Here is a 21,260-nt window from a genome sequence, read left to right on the forward strand (position 1 = left end):
TTTTTTCCTGAATGTTCTACAAGGTGCTGAAAGGAAAATGAAAAGCAGAGATCCATTAATCAAAGCAAACACAGTGTTGTGTGATGTGTCTGGAGAGTTGCATGTGTGTGGTCTTTTTAGCATCGGATTCATGCGTGGTGAGCGATGGCCCGAAGTGGCAGACATGACTAGTTGTCATTGAAGTTGGGGCATTGATCAATCATGCCCCAAGGTTGTTGGCGGGTGCTGAGTGGCATGTTTTGTGTGGCATGTGTGGTTTCGCGTGGGTCACAAGGAGCACGTCTCCCTGCGACATGGACAGTGCAAGGACAGAACAAACAGTGTACATGATGAATGGCCCCACACTGTGCATGCAGTTGGGGGCTTCCTCTTTATTCCCCTGCACTGATATAGGCATATGTTATGTCACTTTTTACACTGTTTCATACGAATAGCCTATAGTATGCTTGAGGACTTAGAGAATGTAGCTTTTTAAATTGAAATTTCTTTCTGTAAAATGTTTTTTTTCCTCTTATGAAAGATGCATAAGATAAAGTCTATATAACCCATCCCAACTGCAGTATTTTCTTGAACACATCTGCTAAACCATGAAGTTTTCTTAATTAAGCTTTTGGTAGTGCATGATCGCCATCTCCTGGTTGATTTCTGAACTGCACGCACTGTTGAGCCACACAAGTCCAGCTCACATAATCTTATCTGCCAGTATGACTCAGTGCTTTAGTACCACAGCCCTCAAACACACATCCTAACCACATGTCTCCCTGTGCTTCCAGCCCACGTTGAAAGGAGTTAAGCACCGAGATCCGACGGAGCGTAAAGCTGGTGGAGGCAGCAGCTGTTTGAACTGGTCAGCTGGGTGTGGGCCAGTTTCTGCAGAGCACTTGGCAGGCCGGCTGAAAGTGGAGTAAATGTTTCAGGCAAGAGCGCTGTCTTCCACAGTGGAGCATACTGTGTACTAAAATGCATTATGTTCAGGGCTTTTGCCCCTACTCTGCTAAATAAACACAAGGCCAACTTTGTGCTTTTACTTTTATTAACAAAAAAATAAACAGAGGAGCCTCATTCCAGACTGGGATTTTATCACAAGCAACTTTCTATTAACACTGAATAGTTACCAAAAAAAAAAGAGAGAGAGAACTTAAATAAGGGGCCATTTTAGTGCTTTTTCATGCTGTGGTTCATTTACAGCAAATGACATTCCTGCTGTTTTTTCACGGGGTTTTAGAATTGCTAACGTGATTTCCTGCACCTAATCTGATTGCAGAGACTTGAAAGTTGGGTAGCCATCATTTCCTTTCTTATTTTTGTCTAGGTTACGTCATTGTTGCATGGTAACGTGGTTATAAGAGCAGACTGATCTGAGAGGTCTGCACTGAATTACCATGCAACAAACCTCCAGGAGACATAAATAACAGCAGACAGAGAAGCTGACTTTCATATCACGATGTTAAGCAGCCTGGATGGATGGAAAAACACATTTAAAACATGAAACCATGCTGAAAATATTCAGTATAGGTAATTTAAAGCAAATGGACTACCAGCATTTCAAAATGCAAAACACTGAAGTTGCCCTACACAAAGGTCATTCAGCAGGATTGTTAAAACAGTGCATTTACTCCTGTGCTTGGAACAATAATCACGGGTGGCACTCAGAAAGGTGAACGTCAAATAAAATTGTTTATGAAATCTTAAATAGGGGTCAAAAAATTTAAAAAAACAACAATTTAAATGTAAAAATAAAAGGTTGAACTTGAATTTTTACATGCATTAAGTGCATTAAGGAACAACACAAAGAAAAGCTCATCAACTTTCATCACTGAAATGATGAATCATAATATGGCAGGTCAGACAAACTTGATGGCACTCGGCTGGTGGTGCTCATAGCTCCAAAACGAGCTATGGCTGATAACTCTAACACTCACACCAAAACAATCTAGATTGAAAAACAGCTTTTCAAGTAAGAGAAAAAATGATGTTTTTAATTTGGGGATGAACTGTCCCTTCAAAAGAACAACATCCTATGTCTTACATCCCTATGATACATCTGAAAACCACCTATACTGTAATTAAACAGTAAGGACAAACTGAGTGACTGAGACAGGATATTGGTGGAAACTCTAATATGGAAGGTGCCCTCAGACGCAGCAGAATGTCATCCAGCTGTGCTGCGAATTTATAGTGTCTGATAAGAAAAATCAGACACGGATATTGCGACTTATACAGGAGGAGTGAGAGAAGCCACACTGAATACAAAAATACTGTGTGGGAACTTTAATTTTCCAAATATTTAAACAAATGAAAAAAATATAAAAATAAGGATGTTTTACAGTTTTTGGTCATGAATGACAAAATAAATTAAATATTACAGCTGCCACAAGTCACTGTCTTCTGAACTGGAGCCACTGGAGTTGCTGGTGGTGGAATCCGAAGAACTGCTGGAGCCGATGTGATGATGAGGCGCAGCTTGATTGCTTTTCTCTGGATGAAGGGAAGTAAAGGAAGCACCGTCACCACAGAGACTGATGGAATTTAAATGTTTTGGGTAATAAGCACTTTAATATCAAAAGATTCAAAGAAAGAAGGCAGCAAGGGTTCACACTTACTTTGAAATTTCTTGAACTTCTTATACAAACAAGACCTCACATATTGCTCCAGCTCCCGCAGAGTGGACGGCTTCAGTATCTCAAAGTCGATCTCGATCTCGTCCGGGTTGCTGTCGCGCATCGAGGGCTCTCGTGCTTGAATGATGTGCACCACGCGGCCCAGCTTCACGCCGGATAACCGGTTAATGTCAAGGCTCAGCTGGTGCTTCTCGTCGTACGTCATTTGCAGGGTTTCATCATCAGAATCCCAGTCTTTGCTTCCCTTCCACGACTGCCTGAAATTCAACACAAAGCAGTCAAAGGTCTCCATATGGGAGTGACATAGCACAAAAATAGAGCCCTTCAGTTACAACATCCTACCTGGAGCTGGGATTTGTGCTGCCTCTCTGTTGCCTGCTGTCCTCTTTCTTGTCCCTGTCTTTCTTCTTTGGTTTAATCACAGGGACTTCAGAGAGTGCAGAGAGCTGTTCGTGGACAGCTTTAAGCTGGGTAGAGTGGTAACAGAATTGGGCTTTTGTGGTACCACATAGCAGCATTAAAATAATAAGTGCCAAGACAAGTAGCAGCACTGAGAAATCAAGCTGGAGACTAGTTGCTGTGTGCCGGCAAGTCGGACGGGAATGCAATATAAAGTGTTAGAATAAACCGAGGAAGTTCCGCTGAGTGATTTACTGTATGCCAGGCCGAGCCGGGCTCAGCAGGAGATCTAATCAGTGAACAATATCCTCTCCAAACAATGAGGAGCTGCAGAAAAGGAAAAACATCTGATATACTTTATGCATCTATTTCTCCCTGCTGTTGCCAGAAAATGAGGTGACAGAAATATTTTGTTGTGGGGGCAAATCAGATCTCATCGCACACCAAGTCCCTCTCAAGATTTTGAAAGATTCTGCTCCCTGAATATTGCAGGAATTTGCTGGTCATGTGACCCCGCTATGTTTATACAGAGTATGGTGCCTGTTACATGTTGGCAAATGAATGGGCAGACCTGAGGCTACTGGATTTGCTGTGTGTGATTTGAATGTATACAAATGACTTTACACCACACACAGTGAGGGCGTAGTCTACCAGTATTTAAAAGGAAAGGCAAAGGAGAAGGTCGATGAATCCATCAGGAGAGCAGACTGTAACTATGGTTGCTCTCCGTTTATTTGTCATGAAAACAGGTTTGGAGCAGCAGGCAATGATGCTAAATAATAATAAAAATCTGGGTTAGAGATCAGTAGAAACCCACCTGTTCTGCACCCACCTGTTCTTGCAACTCAGCAAGTCGGGTGGCACGCTCCTCTGCTAACTCCGATTTGTTGAAGTTGGAGGAGCTGCTGGCAGCTACCCCGCTAAAACCTGCACTCTTAGCGGACCCAGCGTTCATCGGTGAGAGCGGCTCCACTGGCTCGTCTGGCATCTTTGCAAACCTCTGCTCGAACACACCCTAAAGGAGAGACAAGTGAAACAGAAAACTGAGCCTGAAGAACAAGTGGAAAGAATTCTTTACTTATCAAATTTCATAACTCAAAACACACCTGTAGTTTTCTGGCCCTTGTGACGACGTAATGATTTGGAGGGTTGTATTTGTAAGAATTGGAAAAGATTAGCCTAATGTCTGCAGCGAAGCTCTGTGCATCCTGGTACTCTCCTCTCTCCATCTTTTTCTGCAAATAAAAAAGTCAAAGTTACAAAAACAACACAAATCATGACAATTACAGAAAAATGAATTTGTATATGAAAATGTACAGTTTATACTTTAACAGTGCCGAGGTCCATGGGGTATTTGATGATGTCGTGGTAATCGTGCAGCTCCAGAGCCTCGGCGTCGACAGGCTTGTAGAAAGGCCAGGCATAGCTTATGTATTTCTTCGACATCAATTCCTTCAGGATCTCGTTGCAATACTTGAGCTGCTCGCTTCCTTGCTGTGGCGACTCCTTTCCTTCAAAGTGCTCCTCAGAGGGACTGCTGACTCGGCCTGCGCTCTCACGTCTCTTCTTGCTTCCTGATAAATCACTCAAACTGGTTATGGCTGCTGAGGACAATTCAGTGGTGGCGTTTACCTTCCGTTTCAGCCCTTTCTTCTTCATTGGCACAAAGGACACCACATTAAGGTAAAATGCTCTGTGATTTTAAATGACATGATTGAAGGTGAGAGAAATAAACAGCGACTCACTTTTGTGGCAGTGTGTGAAGGGTGTTCGGGCACTGGGGGTGAGCTGGAGGGAGTGTAGCTGAGGCTTGGCTGAGATGTGGGTACTGTCACCGGAGAACATGGAGTCACAGTTCCAGTCTGTCCACCTGTATACATGTATTAAACACAAGTTAAAGGAAAAAGAGAATAAACATGAAATATATATCTTAAGTAGTAACATCATTATTTCCATTTTCTAGGTTTCAAGGTGCCTCGAATATCTGAAGAGCACACACAGGCCTGATTATCTTAGTGGCAGTGAATGCGTGCAAGTGCATCTCCAGCATGTACACATAAATGATTAGAGAAACACCCACCATTACCATGTTAATAGCTGTATACGTTTCCACTGCGTGTTATAATTTAGGTGGAATGAGAAAAACATGCTTAAGGACGAAACCCAATTTCAGTTGATTCCAAATTTAACCTCGCCAGAGGACCCGCAGGGTACAAAGTCTATAGTTTGGAGCACTGAGTAGTGTCGTTGCAAACAAAATGAAAAAAGAGAGGCTGAGGGTCACTGATGCAGCTAATCTCAGCTGCTGGCAAAACTGACTGAAATATGCCGCTTTTATGCACACAATAAGGCTACTAAGATAAACGACTGCAATGATATTCAGTGTTTGTACACATCCTTATAATTTTAATCACTAAATTAAGGAAATTTATTTTAAGGGAGATCTTTTGACTTTTATTAAGGAAGTATTTCATTGCTGGAGAGATCGTTTTTATAAAATTAGGCTGTCTATACTACTTCACCTTTGAAAGTAGTGCTACATGGCCAGAGAAATCAAGAGGTAAAAACTCAACAACTACCAGAATGCGCTGCGCCACATTGGACCAATAAACACTCCCACTGGTGGGTGATGTAATGCAAGCTCGTCCATTTTGACACAGGAAACAATACAGAAGCTGGCTGGTAACAAATGATCTCAAGTTACAGTTAAACTGTAAGCTTAAATATGCTTCTGAAAACATTTGTCGCAAGAAACAGGCAACGTGCAACAGAATCTGGGTTAATACTTTATCAGCACTGTCTAGTTTTACCATCTGATCTCAGTTTTCAACCTCCATTTTCACCATACAGGAAACAGTATGGTGGCCAGTTCCTGTTCACAAACTCTCGTTTTACAGCCAAACAGTGCACTAAAATATTTTTCTGGAGACAGATTAGGCAATAGAAGATACATTAACAGAATCTTAAGTCCCTTTTACACTGCCAGATTTTCAGCAAATGTTGGGCCGTTTTGCCGGCAAGCTGTGAGCATTTAGACACATAGAGCTGGACTGGCGAGTTGATCCGAGGTGCCCAATTTTCTGCCTCGTAGGGTAGACATATTGGCAGAACCTTTTTGGTTTAAACAGACCGAGGCGGCCTTCCGCCACGGGAGGGGCTGTTGAAGACTTGTGGGAGGAGCTGTTGATGACGCCACACATGCGACCCACTGGCGGTGGACTAACGGGGAACAGGAATGCAGGAATGAGCAGCTAGTGGCAAGAGGGAAACGCAAACCTGACAGACACTGTAAAGATGAGCAACTGGGGAGACAAGGAATAGGGCGCCCTCCTTGCCCTCGCAAACGAAGAGGCCATTAACCGTCAAATGACGGCGACGGTGAAGAACGGGCCGACTTACGAGAGAACTGCCGAAGGACTGACCAGCCGCGGCTTCCCTCCCACGTCACTGTTTACATCACACGCCGAGCTACACGTTTTGTTACTTGCTCACGCCCCCCATTGCCCCGAAAAAGGCGCATTCTGTATGAACAAAAGTAGGTAGGCGGCATTTTGCTGCACTCCTCGATTTTGTTTTTATACTGCCAATGCTGAAAGAAGACTGATTGGGCTTTCCTGCAAATTTGCACAACTCCTATTCAAAAAGGGCTAATAAGTAACCAGACGCAGCATCACCTTTGTTCAAACATGTGAATTAATTACCTGGAGCGCCACCTTTTTTGCCCCTCCCTTTGGCAGCATGAGGTAACACCTCCTTTTCCCTCTGTGGCATCTGGGCAACCTTTTGCAAGAAAACCTTTTCCAAAGCGAGGGCCATCAGCACTATGTCATCTGTAGGCTGGAGGACAGAGGGGAATCCGTGAGGGTTTAGTTTCTGTGACGCTAACCAGTGTGGTGCATTTCCAATCATGAAGCTCCTCACCTTGTTATAAGAGTAGCAGTTGGTGAACATCTTGTGAAAGTCTTGCATACATTCGCTTGCGCTCCAGTAGTAGTTGTTTTCCAGTCGTTGCTTGATGGTTCCCAAGTCCATGGGAGATGTTATTATTGTATGATAATCCTGATTGAGAAAGAGAGTGAACATGTCACATGTATGTAGCCTAGCTTTTTGTTTTTGTCCTACATCTTTAAAAGAATCTGATAATAAGAGAACAAGTCCTGCATTTCTTTAAGGTTTTCAACTGTCAAGACAATACCAGTTTACTACAATTCGGGTCTTATTTTGGCCATAATTCCAGTCATAAAATCATAATACTAAATACTAAATTATTATACTGAGATTAGACGGAGCTAGAAACCCAGGGTTTCAAACAATCAGATTAGCCAAATTTATGTGGAACTGAAAGTCAAAATGAAGGCCAACAGTTTTCCTGTGCAATGAGGGATCATTTCAGTTGCGCTCACTTTCAGTTTTACCTCCTTACAAAGTGTTTTCGATAATCTGACTAACATGTTTGCTGGTTTAAAACTTGTCTCATTGTCTGACCACTTGTAGTAACAATGTCACCATGCTACTATTAATTAAGGTGAGTACAGTGTTATCATCTGATAGCACCCAAAGTGTAATAAACTGGAATTATTCTCTCACAAGATATTAAGCTTTGCATACAATTTTGGTTTCATCTCATTCAAAAGCAGTGTCTGGATTATAACTGAATTATCCACCCTTTTAATTGGAACTAATTAAGAGCTACAGTAGGGACTACTTAAAAAAATAGTCACTCTAAATTAGTTAATTAAATTAGTTAAATTCCATAATTAGAGCACCTACTTAAATGTATTAATTACTATGTAAGGACATGCAGTATTGTTGATTCAAGGTTATTGTAAAAATTCTGGGGTTATTTGTTATGTTATATGTATGGGATTCATAAATATTGGATGAGACTGTGTGATGCCACATTCCAGTGTCTCTGTACTCACTGTGTTGTGTTGTTTTAAATGGGATGTGCATGAGGATTAGGAGGCAACCACAACCAAGAGAGAGACAAAAAACAGTGGTGAACAAAACTTAAAACAACAACAACAATAGCTGCCATGAAAGAATGACAAGAACAAAGGAAAGCTAAGGATTTAGAAGCAGTTTTACTTCAGTGGAAGAAAAGAGGGAAACAGACCATTTCCAACACAGCAAGACAAACACAGGAGACATTTTAGACAGATGACAGACAGGTACACAGCGGAGTGTCTGTGTGGACAAAATAGTGGAAAAATAACATTGTGTTGTTGTGCATCACATCCCTAAAAAACAACAACAATATTTATCAAAATTGCTAGTTAGTAAAATAGCAGGCAAAGATCTGATTTCTAATTTTCAAACACCGCTTTGGAAGCCAGATTTGGGCTTACCTCAGGGATTCATTTTCTGATGTGTTTTTGGCTTGCAAAATCAGGTCAGGTGATAGCTACATTATTTTTTTTTTTTTTTTTTTTACTTAGATTCTACTTAATTTGAACAATCTGTCTACAAAACATGCATTCATTTGTTTTTGCATACATAAATAAATAGAAATATTTTTTTAAAAATGCAACAAACACGACACACTGCAATGTGTTGTGATAAATTCTGGATTGAAAGCATCTTTAAAAGTTTAAATAGCACTGACAACATTTGCAAACTACTCACTGGTAGCCCAAGACGGACTGCATCAACAGGGGTGTAAAAAGGCCAGGCGAATGCGTGCCGCCACAGGGATTTGATCACTACATTCTTCATGTACTGCAGCTGGTTGGTCCTCCGGCCTGGCTTGTTGGGGTTGGTCACCTCAGGAGGTGGAGGATTCACAAGCTGAGGGGGGTCCGGCTCTGTGTCTGCTGACATGGCAGGGGCAGCTGGAAGCGACCGGTCTTCAACGAATGAACACGACCTCTGAGGGTGTCTGTTATCTCCTGCAGCTTCTGTCAGCTACATGAAAGCCGCTCACTTCAGTCATAGTTTTCATACCAGGCAATGTGATCTGTTGATATACAAACAGAGTTATGGGAGTGTGGTAGGTCAAAGATCATTCCTGCAGTCCAGAAATCAGAGATATACAAGAAACAGCCTCTGCAATGGACTCTCAACAATGAGAGGTCACGGCAGGATATACAAGCACAATAAATTCTGTCTATATTTGGATGAGAACAACAGACTCCATACCAAGGTAAACTGTCTAACTTGTAATATATGTATGCAATATAAAGCATAACTGAAGTTTCAAAGATGTTTATTCTATCTGGCTGTTCTCCACATTTACAGCTATATGACACTGGGCTATGTTAGCATGTTTTTCAACTGCTGTGAGTGACTCCGTCTTTTTGTTTTGTTAACACTATATCAGAGGTGACTGAAATGTTTGTTCCAATTGTTATTGTTATTTTAATCATTTTTTAAGTTTTAAATAGTAGCTTTCTCTGTTTTAACGCCCTGGGGTGTTTTATTGTCACGTTGCACAGGAAATTAGAAAAAATGGCCAAAGGTCATGGAGATTTCAACATTAACACATGGCTACTAAACAGTTGTCAGTTTGGTATTCGTAAGGGATTCAATTTTGAAGAGGTTAAGAAAGTGAGGATAAAATAAATTCATTTCCACTTCCTCCTATGGCAAAAAGTGGTGAATTTCAATATCTTAAATGAGATTTATCCAACAAACAAATTCTTAAGGTTGAGATTTAATTTTGATGCAAATAACTGTACATTTTGTGACAAGAAAGTTTAAGTTTGCAACATGCATCTCTTTTTTATTGTGATCCATTGCAGTCCTTTTGGAGTGATATGCAGTGTTGGCTACAGTCCAGGGAGACTGACATGTCACACTTGTCAAATTTGGTGTTTAGATTGAAAACAAGGATGTGGGGAAGTTTTTCATTCATAAATGTAGATACTTAAGGACGAAACCCTGTCTGAACCACTGGAAGAATGAGTTAAAACTCTATCGTAAGTCACTGAAACTTGTTAAAGACAAGAAAGCTCTTCAACTGTTATCATTACTAGATATTTTAAAATTAATTTGAGATATCCCTATTCTTATTTGGTGTTGTCTGTATATGTGTTATGTTTAGGTATTTTGTTCTATTGTTTGATATCCTTCATTCCCTATGTAGTTTACTTTTGTAGACAGTTGATACCTGAGCTACAGGACTTGAAATGTCACTTCTTTGTTTGTATTTGCTACACTCAATAAGAACTATTGTAATAAAAAAAAAAGTTGGTGGTTTGGTCATAGAAACAGTATAGCTTCACATATAACCAGTATTACAATAAAGTTTATAGCAATGAATAAACCTACTAGCTTTAACCTCTTGACAAGTTACTCTAAAAGCTGACTTAACGCTGAACAGACTGCAAATAATTAGCCTGGCAGGATTTTTAAAGTACAATTACTAACTAGCTAACGTTGGCTAGCGAAAGTCAGCTCACAGTGCTGCTAACTTAAAAACACACGTCGCCATTTAATATAAGTAATAATGTTAGGCGTTAGCATAACTAAGTTTCATACTGCCTACTTGGGATATGACATACAATAGTCAGAAACAGTCCAGCTTTGTTTTAAAGAGGTCGAGTTACACCACAAAGTTTTAACAAAGAGCTTTGACGACACTAGCGTTACCTTACTAATACCTGTCGTCCTCAAATAACGGAAACAATAGCGCAGGGGATGACGGGACAGTCACGGTAAAACACAAAACTAACCGATAACTCATGACGAACTCATCCTAACAAGACACGTTGAGAGTATAAACGCTAATAAACTTAAAAAGAGGCGACACACAGCTCAGAAACACAACTAGAAAGAGCAGTTGAATCCCGAGTGCACCGTTAGACCAACTTTGAAACTGAAAACTTTGTTACTGAAACAAACCTTGACGAGCTTTCCTTCTCCGGTAGTGGATTGGAAACAAAGATGGACACCGCCATCTACTGTTCTGGAGGGTGTCTTCTTCTTCTTCTTCTTCTTCTTCTTCTTCTTCTTCTTCTTCTTCTTCGAGTATTAATAGCGGTTAGCAAACTAGCTTTGCCACCCACTGGACTGGAGTGTGGAGGAGTAGCTTGGCAGGAAATAAAATAAAATAAAATAAAATAAAGCAATGTAAAATAAAATAAAAATAATTAATAATTTTCCAGAAACTTAGCAGAGAAAGTCTGGTCACACCCTAATAAATTCCTCATTCAAAAAAAAAAAAAATAATAAAAATAAAAATATTAAAATTAAAATTGAAAATATATAAATAAATAAAGAAAAATATGAAAAGAATAGAATAAAATAAGTTCTCTGAATTTTCCATCTTGCTCTTAATTAATCAAATAAAACCTTAGATACTTTCCTTAAAGTAATACTGTGCTTTTCTTCAGTTACTCCTGCTTTTAACCACCTTCTGTCTTCATCATATCTGTTACAATCTCCTAGTACACGCTTGACTGTTTCCAGTTCGTTACAGTGCATACATAGTCTAGTAGGATGTCATATCCTTAGATAGGAAATGACCATCTCCTCCCTTGGGCTCCCACTCAGTATTCCACCTACATGTATTTGAATACTGAAAAGAAATCTTCCCGTGTCACTGAAGTCCCTGAATTCCTGCCAGGTTTTGTGCATACAGTCCTTTATGATAGTTTAACCTCTTCTTTACTTACTTGCATGTCAATTGACTGTCGTTTTAATGATTGTTTAGCCAATATGTCTACTTTCTCATTTCCTCCCACCCCTACATGAGCAGGAGCCCAAAGGAAGGAGATATTCAATCCCCTGTAATGTAGCCTGAGCAGCACATGATACATTTCATACACAATATCCTGGCTGCATGAAGACTTTCAGACTTAATGCTCAAAAATGCTGACATGCTGACACTAAGTTGGTTATGTTCTTCCACCCACTGTAATGCTAATAATACTGCAATTAATTCCGCCGTGTACACTGACAGGTGGTCTGAGATTCTCTTTTTAACTGCTGCCTCACAATGAGGCATGAAGACTACAGCACCTACACGCCTGCTCTCTGGTCTGCACTGGTGATGATCAATATAGCTTTGCACTATTGTCCATTGGGGTTCTTATTTCAGTTTCCTCTTTTAATTTCTGTTGCAAACTTGTAGGCTTGATGGCATAATGTATCTCCACAGAGGTATAGCTGATAATGGAACACTGGGGATTAGTTTTAGATCTCATAGGCCTACATTTTGTGCCTGACCATCCCTACTCGAGCCATACTAATACATTATAATGCTAAATAAAATAGTTTGTATAGGCTATATACTTAGAGGGCAGCATAACATTGACTGTATTATTGTAATCCCTACAGCATATGTATTTTCCTTTTTATTACCATGATCAAATGGTGATAAAATTAGGCACACATTAATTGAGCTCAGATGTTTCAAACAGTAAACAGAAAAACCACCATTAAAACTAAAGTGACAAAATAAGAGTGTTTGCCTTTGTCTAAAAATAACTGTCAGTAACTATCACTTCCTTATCTAGTATTTGATACTTGTGTTGGCCTAAGATTTCTAATATCTTGTGATTATAAGTGTAACAAACGGCCTCTAAAGCTTTGTAATTTTCACAAACACACTCTTTGGGAGATTCCTTACAAACATATTTTTTCTTTACATTCATGTATAATATGGGATCAGTATGCAGGCCTATTGTCTAGAAACAAGTCCAAAGACATAAAGAATGGACTGATACATGTGTAATCTCCCTCTTAGATGTACTTACTGATAGAGGCAGCCTCTAAAAATGTTTCTCAGAAAGAATATAACCGTGTTATAAAACGCATACAGCCAAAGCTAGTGTTTTTCATCAAAATGCATTGTTATATGGCCCTTTGATTGGAGAAAACCACAAATTCTTAATTGGTGGGAAAGACCTATCTGATCATAAGTGTAATAATCAGCATATCAGAAATATATTGAGCTCACATCTGAGCTCCAAATCTTTTTTTTTTTTTTTTTAATGAAAACTAACTTTTCCAGAAACTTAGCAGAGAAAGTTTGGCCAGACCCAAATAAATTCCTCATTCCAAATAAAATAAAATAAGTTCACTTGAAGATATTAGGCTACATAAATACTACCCCTGTAATACATTATTACAAACATTTAAAGGAGATATTTTTCCAATATGTTCTTTCTGTAAAACAGAATTGAATCAATTTCCCATATATTCAGTCCTTTCTCTCAAGAATTCTGGGTTGAAGTTTCTATTGATTTCTCTACGTTTTAATAGATTGACACCAATATTGGAAGACATGGTCTTGTTTCTGAACTGTAATAGCCTACAGGCTCACATTGTACTTACAGTGCTCTCAGGTTTATGTCTTGTTGGCAAATATCACATCCATAAGGAGTTCTTCAGGTTACACTAGATAGCCTATCTGTCTGTTTTGTGTTGAACTACAATATCTCTTTGACTCTGTTTCAAAGATAACAACAAACAAGAAAGCTATTACACATCTCAAATAATTGGGAAATTTCTATATAGCATTATAAAAACAAATAAAGTGTATTAGGCCTAAGTTTACATCTCCCTCATACAGTTTTGTCTAGGTCTATTAGTTTTGTTTCATGTTCTTGTCTTTTGTGATGTTTGATATTTTTATTTCATATATGATGTTAAAATGAGAATTTCTAGTGTTATAAAATGAAATATATGTATCCGTACAATATAATGTTGATTTAAAAGAAGTCTATTTGCCTTTGACGCTTCTTGTCCCTCATTAGCTTCCGTTCCTCCTGAAGGTACCGCGCATGCGCAGTGAATTACCACCACACCACATTCCCCGCTTCTCCTCGCAGGCAAACATCCAGGAGCGAGCCGTTTGATTTATGCGGTTCTCCATGATCGTCTGAATAAATCTGCGCTCATTTCTCCCTCCAGTGTTCCCGAGGATCCTCAGTGTGTATCCCCTCTGCATCAAACCCCGGTGAGTATCGGCTCGTGTCTGATTTCTCATTGTTTGAATGGAGGGCCCCTCCGCGGCAGCTCAACCAATTTGTCAACAGCATCAATGCGTTTAAAGCAGACGGCTCCACGATCAGCCTGATGTTAGCTTTCATATCAAACTGTTGGGTTTAAGATTGAGTTGGTATCTCTCTCAGTCGGGCTTCAAATCCTAAATGATGGAGTAAATATTTACAGTATGATGAAAGCTACTGTCAGACATGAACTTGCCAGGGAAGGATTGCGTGTCGTCCTTTGTTTCATATTTATTCTTTTCAAAAGTACTGCATTTAAATACGTATTAACATGAACGTTTTTGTAACTGACACCCTCTAACTACTCTTACTGTCCTAGCTAACTGTTTAAAATATTTCTGTTTAATCCCTTAAACGCTAAAAGTGCTAGTTAATGTTAGCTAGCTGCTTGCTAGCTCAAATAGCTAACTGGATTTATAGGTAATGCTAAGCTAAAGTAGAAAGCAGCCACGCAGTTTGCTATTGTAACAGCTAAAGACTATAAAATTCTTCCTAAAGCAGTAATTACAGCGGTTACTGAGACATACAGTGTCATTCCCAGTGGTTGTATTGCTCTGCAGCAGCACTTGCACCATGTGAGAACCACTGAGTTTGTAAGGTGTGCCGTGATACCAATCCAGGTGTGCCATGCAACTGGTATATTGCTGCAGTATTCAGTATGTTGTGCATACCCATTTCCTAATAAAGAGGCAAACTCTAGCTAAAAATGTAATTTCATTTCATTTAATTTAAAAAATGTATACAGGGAACCTATTTGTCACCATTTGCCAGTGGGAATTATTATTGTGTGACACATTAAAGCCCTGATTGGCAGCCAGTGTGAGGCATGATAACATTTAAAAGGAGAAACCTGTGAGTGGGACGATGGATTGATTTATTCTATGGAGTAAATGATAGTAAAGCACCAGCAAACTGTCAGTAGACACCTACGAAAGCTAATGGGCTTATTCTTTATTATTTTTATTGTCTTACGTATTGATAAGAGTTGTAACACATATTATAGAAGCTGTTGTGCACAGATATACATACATACAGGTGTGCCTTGAGATTTTGTCTTGCCCTCTGGTGTGCCTTGGGCACAAAAAGTTTAAAAACCACTGCACTAACTTGTAAAGAATGTAACTCTTAACTTATCTCAAAATCTGTTTCCTCTGTTTCAGTATCGTGCTCAGTAGATGCTCATTCCCTCACCATGGCAACAGAAGATAAGAAACCAGAGACCGACACAAAACCTCCAGTGGTCCCATCGGCATCTGCCAGTCAAAGCAAGGTTTGGATTTCCCTACATGTCTTTACTGTTTCCTGCAGCTTCCCATTCTATTGCAGTTTGTCACACAAAGTGATGTTTTGTTTCCTCTACAGTCTGCACCCGCTAAGCCAAACTACAGCCTGAAATTCACATTAGCTGGTCACACTAAAGCCGTGTCCTCTGTCAAATTCAGTCCGAGCGGAGAGTGGCTCGCCAGCTCATGTGAGTTCTTTGCCTGTTTTCTCTGGCATGTTTCCTTTAAACCACATATGGGCCACAGAGTATTAGTGCTGCAATAACAATTAGTTTATTATCTTTTAATCTGCAGACTATTTTATTGATTAATCGTTTAGTCTTAGAAATGTTAAACAATAGTGAAAAAAAGGCATTCACGATTTCTCAGAGCTGAAATGATTAACCTTTATCTAAATGGTTGCCAATTAATTTTGTTTTTAATTGGTTAATCAATTCATTGCTCAAGTCTACTGTAAATACTATTTTTATATATTTTATTTTTTTGCCTCTATCAGTATTTTGCCATATTATAAAACATCTGTTTAGAGTAGGGAGTCTAGATTTTCGGAGGCTGTTGCAACACTGACTTCATGTGTATTTTGTCTTCACAGCTGCTGATAAACTCATCAAAATCTGGGGAGCATACGACGGCAAGTTTGAGAAAACCATATCTGGACACAAACTCGTGAGTTTAACAGATTTTCAGTTTTACCGCTACAGCGTTTGTTTTTAACGATGGGATTGTACTTGTCATAGTTTTACCACCCATGCAGAGAGGTTGTAGCACAAAAAATATAATTCAAAAAAGGCTATTAAAAGTGAAGAATATGAGTGAGCCATGGTTTTATTACTCACTGTACTTACACTGGTTCCATCCTTGATGTTGCTAATTTGTTGCCCATGAACCTGCAGGGTATATCTGACGTGGCCTGGTCCTCTGACTCCAACCTCCTGGTGTCTGCATCGGATGACAAAACCCTCAAGATCTGGGACGTGAGCTCGGTAAGAGAACAGATTCATTGACTAACTTACTTTAATAATATGAGTTATTGTATCACAGCAGTACAATCAGATCACGCTTCATTTCCAGGGGGCTTCACAATATCACTGAACAGAACATGCCCTGCTATAAAAGTAAAGGACCCAGTCTACACAGAGGCTGCGGCAGTGACTGTCTTGTAGCGTTATAAATTCATGGAGCACGAACATTAAATTCAAGCAAACTGTAAAAATTCATATCCGTGGTTTCTGTCGGAGTAAAATTTTTATCCCCATTAAAGCTGCATTTACTCCCAGCGCTAACTCGCTGACACCAGTCCAACACTGGTTGTGCGCTGAATGAGAAGTAATTCTTTCCTTCCTTTCTGTTACCAGCGAGAATATGACATTTCAGCCCATTTTTCTTTCATCTAGGGGAAATGCTTAAAAACTCTAAAAGGTCACAGCAACTACGTCTTCTGCTGCAACTTCAACCCCCAGTCCAATCTCATCGTGTCAGGATCGGTGAGTACGAAGCTCCTGGCGTAAAACAAGCAGTAAATGGAAAGCAGATGTTAGACCTTTGCTGAAGCGCTCGCTGTGAGCATTGTAAGCATGTCTGTGTGCGTGTTTGGGAGACAGTAAAACTTGATGTGTTTTTTTTTTTTTGTTTTTTTTTTTTGTGCTTCTAGTTTGATGAGAGTGTAAGGATATGGGATGTGAAGACCGGGAAGTGTTTGAAAACATTGCCAGCTCATTCTGACCCTGTCTCGGCTGTAAGTTATTTTTTTATTCTCAACACTCAAACTTCTAGACATAACATTGACACAGTGCCAGTAATAACACGATCTGTCTCCGCTTGCAGGTTCATTTTAACAGAGATGGCTCCCTGATTGTGTCCAGTAGCTATGACGGCCTTTGGTGAGAACAAACTACATTACAATTACAATTACAATTACTACAATTACAAGTTTACATTCACACAAGTGACAATAGAAAATGTCAAGCTGAAGTTCTCATTAGCAGAGTAATGTATCATGACAACTATTTGTCACAGTACAACATGCAATTATGTATTCATGTAAACCAGTTTACCCGGTTTCAAAAGCTGATTAGCGAGTTAGCATTAGCACAGCACCCAGTATCAAATATACAGTGTCCTGCTCAAAGCATCTAAACACCACATGACAACTGCATCACAGAGTTGATGAGCTGTCTGCCTATCTGTGTGTCTGGCTGCGGTTTTGACTCGCAGACAGTTATGATGGCATTTAAAAAAAAAAAAAACAACAACAAGCTGGTCTGGTTCACCTGGCAACACTCCCTACTGTACATGTTTGTGTAGCTGAGCTACGAATGTTCTGCTTCAAAATTTCTATTGCTTCCTGATTTGTTGTGACAATATTACACATGCTATACACATGCTTTTTTCATGGTGTTACCTGACAATTTGTCTGTCCATTATTTAATTATTTTTCTCTTAATTTTCCCAGCCGAATTTGGGACACGGCATCGGGGCAGTGTTTAAAGACACTCATAGGTAAGATTACTGTGTGTGTGCTTTGCTTTCAGGCCTTCAGTCCTCTCATCATTAGTTGGGTTTCCATTCAAATGTAGCTCAAATTTTAGCCTCATTTTCAGACATGTATGCACTTCTCCATCCTCTACTGTTATGCGAATATAGCGTTGCATGGTATACCGGTACTAAAATAGTATCGCGGTACTAGAGTATTCCAAACGGTACTATACTGCATTTGGAAAATACCGGTACTTTGAAATTGATTCAATTCATTAATTTAGTTAATTTATTTTACTCAATTATGCACACAAACGCCTTTCTTGTTCCTATTGGAGCACAGATTGCGCAAGTGGTGTGTATGACAACACCTGTATCAACATTCGCAGCTGGCGGGAGACAACACGAGACAACACAAACTTGGTGGAACATATGAGTTACCAAACCGTGACGTCCGTACCAAGGTACTGACCGAACCATGATTTTTTTGGAACCATTACACCCCTACTATTTATTGTTCTAAAGGTTTGTATCCAAAAGGACTTTTCCTTAGGAAAAGTACCAAAGAGTATCGAAAAGTATCGAAATTCATATTGGTATTGGTACCGAAACAAAGATTTTGGTATCGTGACAACACTATGCGAATATTTGTGGTCGGTTCGTTAAGATAAGCAGTAGGTGGCGCTAATTCTCCAGTCAGTGTACCACTGCAGAGGAGTGCGCAATGAGATGACGTAATTAAAAGAGGACCAGTCAAACCTCAAATGAAGGAACACAATGGATGTAAAATAAGAGAGAGTACACTTGACGATGGAAAACGAGTTTTTAAATCTAATATTACAGCTATGTGCTCTTGGAAGAGTTCTGGTAACAGCGCAGTGTCCATACATAAGCTGTTAAAAGCTAACCAGAGATGAAGAAGAGAGCTTGCGTGACAGTATGTTATAACTGTACATCATAATTTTTTAGCTGAATCTGTTTCCATTGCACTTAGTTGCATTTACCATTTATTGATATACCAACTTTTCCCGCCGTCCCCAAGCGTACATTTTGGGGTTTTTTTTGGTTTTTTTTGCAGTGTTTCCATTTTTTTCCTCAATTATTAGCCTTTTCACTCCATTTTTTGAATACGCAAGTTGAAATTGCGCAAAAAAAAGTTGGTTGGAAACACACCTAAGTCACATTTTGTGCAGATTTTCCCCTTATTCTCGTTTTTGTTATTAAAGAAAAGTAAGAAAATGGAAGTTGTCTGTTGATAAGTGACAGAAAATTCCAACTCTGTCTGAAATAAAGCATCATAAAATGTGTAAAAAAGCCAAGTAGGTTAGTTGTTGAGATATCATTTCCCTGTTTGTGTGCTGACGTGCTCCTGTTGTTGTGTTTATATCAGATGATGACAACCCTCCTGTGTCATTTGTGAAGTTCTCCCCCAATGGGAAATACATCCTGGCTGCTACACTGGATAAGTGAGTATTAACCACTACCTGCACACAGTGGAGTCAAGTCAGTGCTCCTTTCTGTTTTAGAAGGTGGCCATTATGTAGTTTAGAAGTTTCACCAGCAGGAGGCAGTGTAACATTATCATTTCTATAGCATTCAGCATTAGTGTTTCAAGGCGAGGTGTTTAACAGATGCACTGCTGTGTTTGTGTTTACCTTTCAGCACGCTGAAGCTGTGGGACTACAGTAAAGGAAAGGTGAGCATTCAACCTAAGAAAATACAAAAATCAAATTGTAGGGTTTTTTTTATTAAAAGAGTGCAAGTTGTAAATACTTATCTGCTGCTGATAGTTTTGACCGTTTGATACACATAATTAACTTTTATTCCTCCAACATTTCAGTGCTTGAAAACGTACACAGGCCACAAAAATGAGAAGTACTGCATATTTGCAAATTTCTCCGTCACCGGTGGAAAGGTAAGAACGTTTGTACCTGGCGTTTAACGTCTCACTTGCAGTTTGTATATTTATATTCTACGCTTTGAAATGATTGACACGTGCAGTTAAATGTAACTGAAGCTAAGTGGGTGCTCTCTCGCAGTGGATCGTGTCAGGCTCGGAGGACAACATGGTTTATATCTGGAACCTGCAGACGAAGGAGATCGTGCAGAAGCTCCAGGGCCACACGGGTACAGGACACACACTGTTTAAATCTTAATACGCTTAAAATGTGACGTGTTGTCCTAATGCAGTGTCAGCTGTCTTTCAGTTAGCCAGATATTTGTGGCTGTGGTGCAACATGTTTATTAAACTGTCACACAGTTCTGAGCACTATTTCAATTTTCCTTCTCGCGTTCTCTTTTCAGACGTCGTCATCTCCACCGCCTGCCACCCGACAGAGAACATCATCGCATCCGCGGCTTTAGAAAATGACAAAACCATCAAGCTATGGAGAAGCGACTGCTAAGCCCTTTTGGATCTTTTGGGCCATTCATATTTCTTTCCTTTATTTTTTTTTCTACATTTTTTTCTATGTTTTGTTGTAAGAAAAGAGGACTTTTTTCTAACAGAGAGCTCCTGCGGGATGCACAGGGCTTTCAGGTAATGAAATTCAGCGAGGAGAACCAAATGAGACGCAGCCACACACAGTATCAGCCGAGTCAGTTCTACAGCGGACGTGTTCTTCATGTCGCATCTGACATCTATTCCACGTGTCTGTTAATGTGCCACATTGTGTTGTCTCCACAGGGATGCTGGAGACTTTTGGTATTCTTTACAATAACGCCGATTCTCTGTTCTGGTGCTTCAGTATTTTTGACACTGCATTAACCCTGATGTCACTGCTTCTCTGTTCACTCACACACGTGCATTTCTGGTCTTGTACAATAAATGTAACACTTATTTCTATGATTTATTTTGCCTTTAATTTGTCTGTGTAATTGTGTAGTACCGTCTAAATGACTTCGAGGTGGAGAGGTGACTTTGACATCAAGCTTTAGATATTAAAAAAATCTGCAGATCCGTATGGCTGTTATTTATTCAAGTAGTGTTTCTCTTTCTTTTCCTTAATATCCAGTGCCAGATCTCAGTTGTGCGCTGTGTGCCAGAATATATTTACAAAGTTTGTGAGTCCAATTCAGGCAGCAAACAAGGATCTAAAGTTTAGGAAGTACATGAGCCAAGTCAAAACTGCCTCAAGAAAATGTGACGTATGATGTCACATAATGTGACAGTGACAGAAAACCCAAATGTTATGAATTTTATACAATCCAGTCGGATAATTATATTTAGTCCCCCCCCCAAATGTCTAATTTTAACATTTTACAGTGACCAAATGCAGTTACTTTGTGTTCTAGGATTTGTACATATTACATTGACGTATTGTGTTTTGATTATTTTAGCTGTCTTTGTTTTTTTTTTTAATGGTCTCTTCTGCTTGATTAGCTCTTACTGTAGTTCTGCACACAAAGCCAGCAGCATCTGTTCTCTGTAGTTAACCTGGACTTTTGTGGAATACATGTTTGCATTTGACAGCTATAACCCCCGAGACTTAATAAAACCAGTTTTTGTATGTTTCATGTTACCGAGT

The 21,260-nt window shown here is 39.6% G+C and overlaps 2 protein-coding genes across 6 annotated transcripts; one reads left to right on the top strand and one right to left on the bottom strand.

The window, feature by feature from the left end:
• Positions 1-1,015: 1,015 nt before the first annotated feature.
• Positions 1,016-10,941, bottom strand: LOC117270070 (bromodomain-containing protein 3-like). 5 transcript variants are annotated; one of them, XM_033647510.2, is made up of 11 exons: positions 10,863-10,941; positions 8,646-8,976; positions 6,942-7,079; positions 6,722-6,857; positions 4,766-4,890; positions 4,347-4,673; positions 4,127-4,255; positions 3,838-4,035; positions 2,964-3,088; positions 2,604-2,878; positions 1,016-2,478 (listed from the first exon to the last, which is right to left on the bottom strand). In XM_033647510.2, the coding sequence occupies exons 2-11, from the start codon at positions 8,838-8,840 to the stop codon at positions 2,363-2,365; spliced, it is 1,764 nt and encodes a 587-aa protein (XP_033503401.2). In that variant the 5' UTR covers positions 8,841-8,976; positions 10,863-10,941; the 3' UTR covers positions 1,016-2,362. The 5 variants fall into 5 exon arrangements, with proteins under 5 accessions (XP_033503401.2, XP_078018384.1, XP_078018385.1 ...); XM_078162258.1 differs by lacking the exon at positions 10,863-10,941 and adding an exon at positions 10,611-10,850 and having other exon boundaries at positions 4,347-4,670; XM_078162259.1 differs by lacking the exon at positions 10,863-10,941 and adding an exon at positions 10,611-10,849 and having other exon boundaries at positions 3,853-4,035.
• A 2,823-nt stretch (positions 10,942-13,764) lies between these two features.
• On the top strand, positions 13,765-20,581 carry wdr5 (WD repeat domain 5). Its single transcript, XM_033647608.2, has 14 exons — positions 13,765-13,923; positions 15,136-15,245; positions 15,338-15,446; positions 15,851-15,924; positions 16,152-16,241; positions 16,653-16,742; positions 16,910-16,993; positions 17,083-17,138; positions 17,711-17,757; positions 19,124-19,199; positions 19,396-19,429; positions 19,574-19,648; positions 19,773-19,860; positions 20,038-20,581. The coding sequence occupies exons 2-14, from the start codon at positions 15,168-15,170 to the stop codon at positions 20,136-20,138; spliced, it is 1,002 nt and encodes a 333-aa protein (XP_033503499.1). The 5' UTR covers positions 13,765-13,923; positions 15,136-15,167; the 3' UTR covers positions 20,139-20,581.
• The last annotated feature ends 679 nt before the right edge of the window (positions 20,582-21,260 follow it).

The sequence above is a fragment of the Epinephelus lanceolatus genome, chromosome 19 (genome assembly GCF_041903045.1).
Source record: "Epinephelus lanceolatus isolate andai-2023 chromosome 19, ASM4190304v1, whole genome shotgun sequence".
NCBI lineage: Eukaryota > Metazoa > Chordata > Actinopteri > Perciformes > Serranidae > Epinephelus > Epinephelus lanceolatus.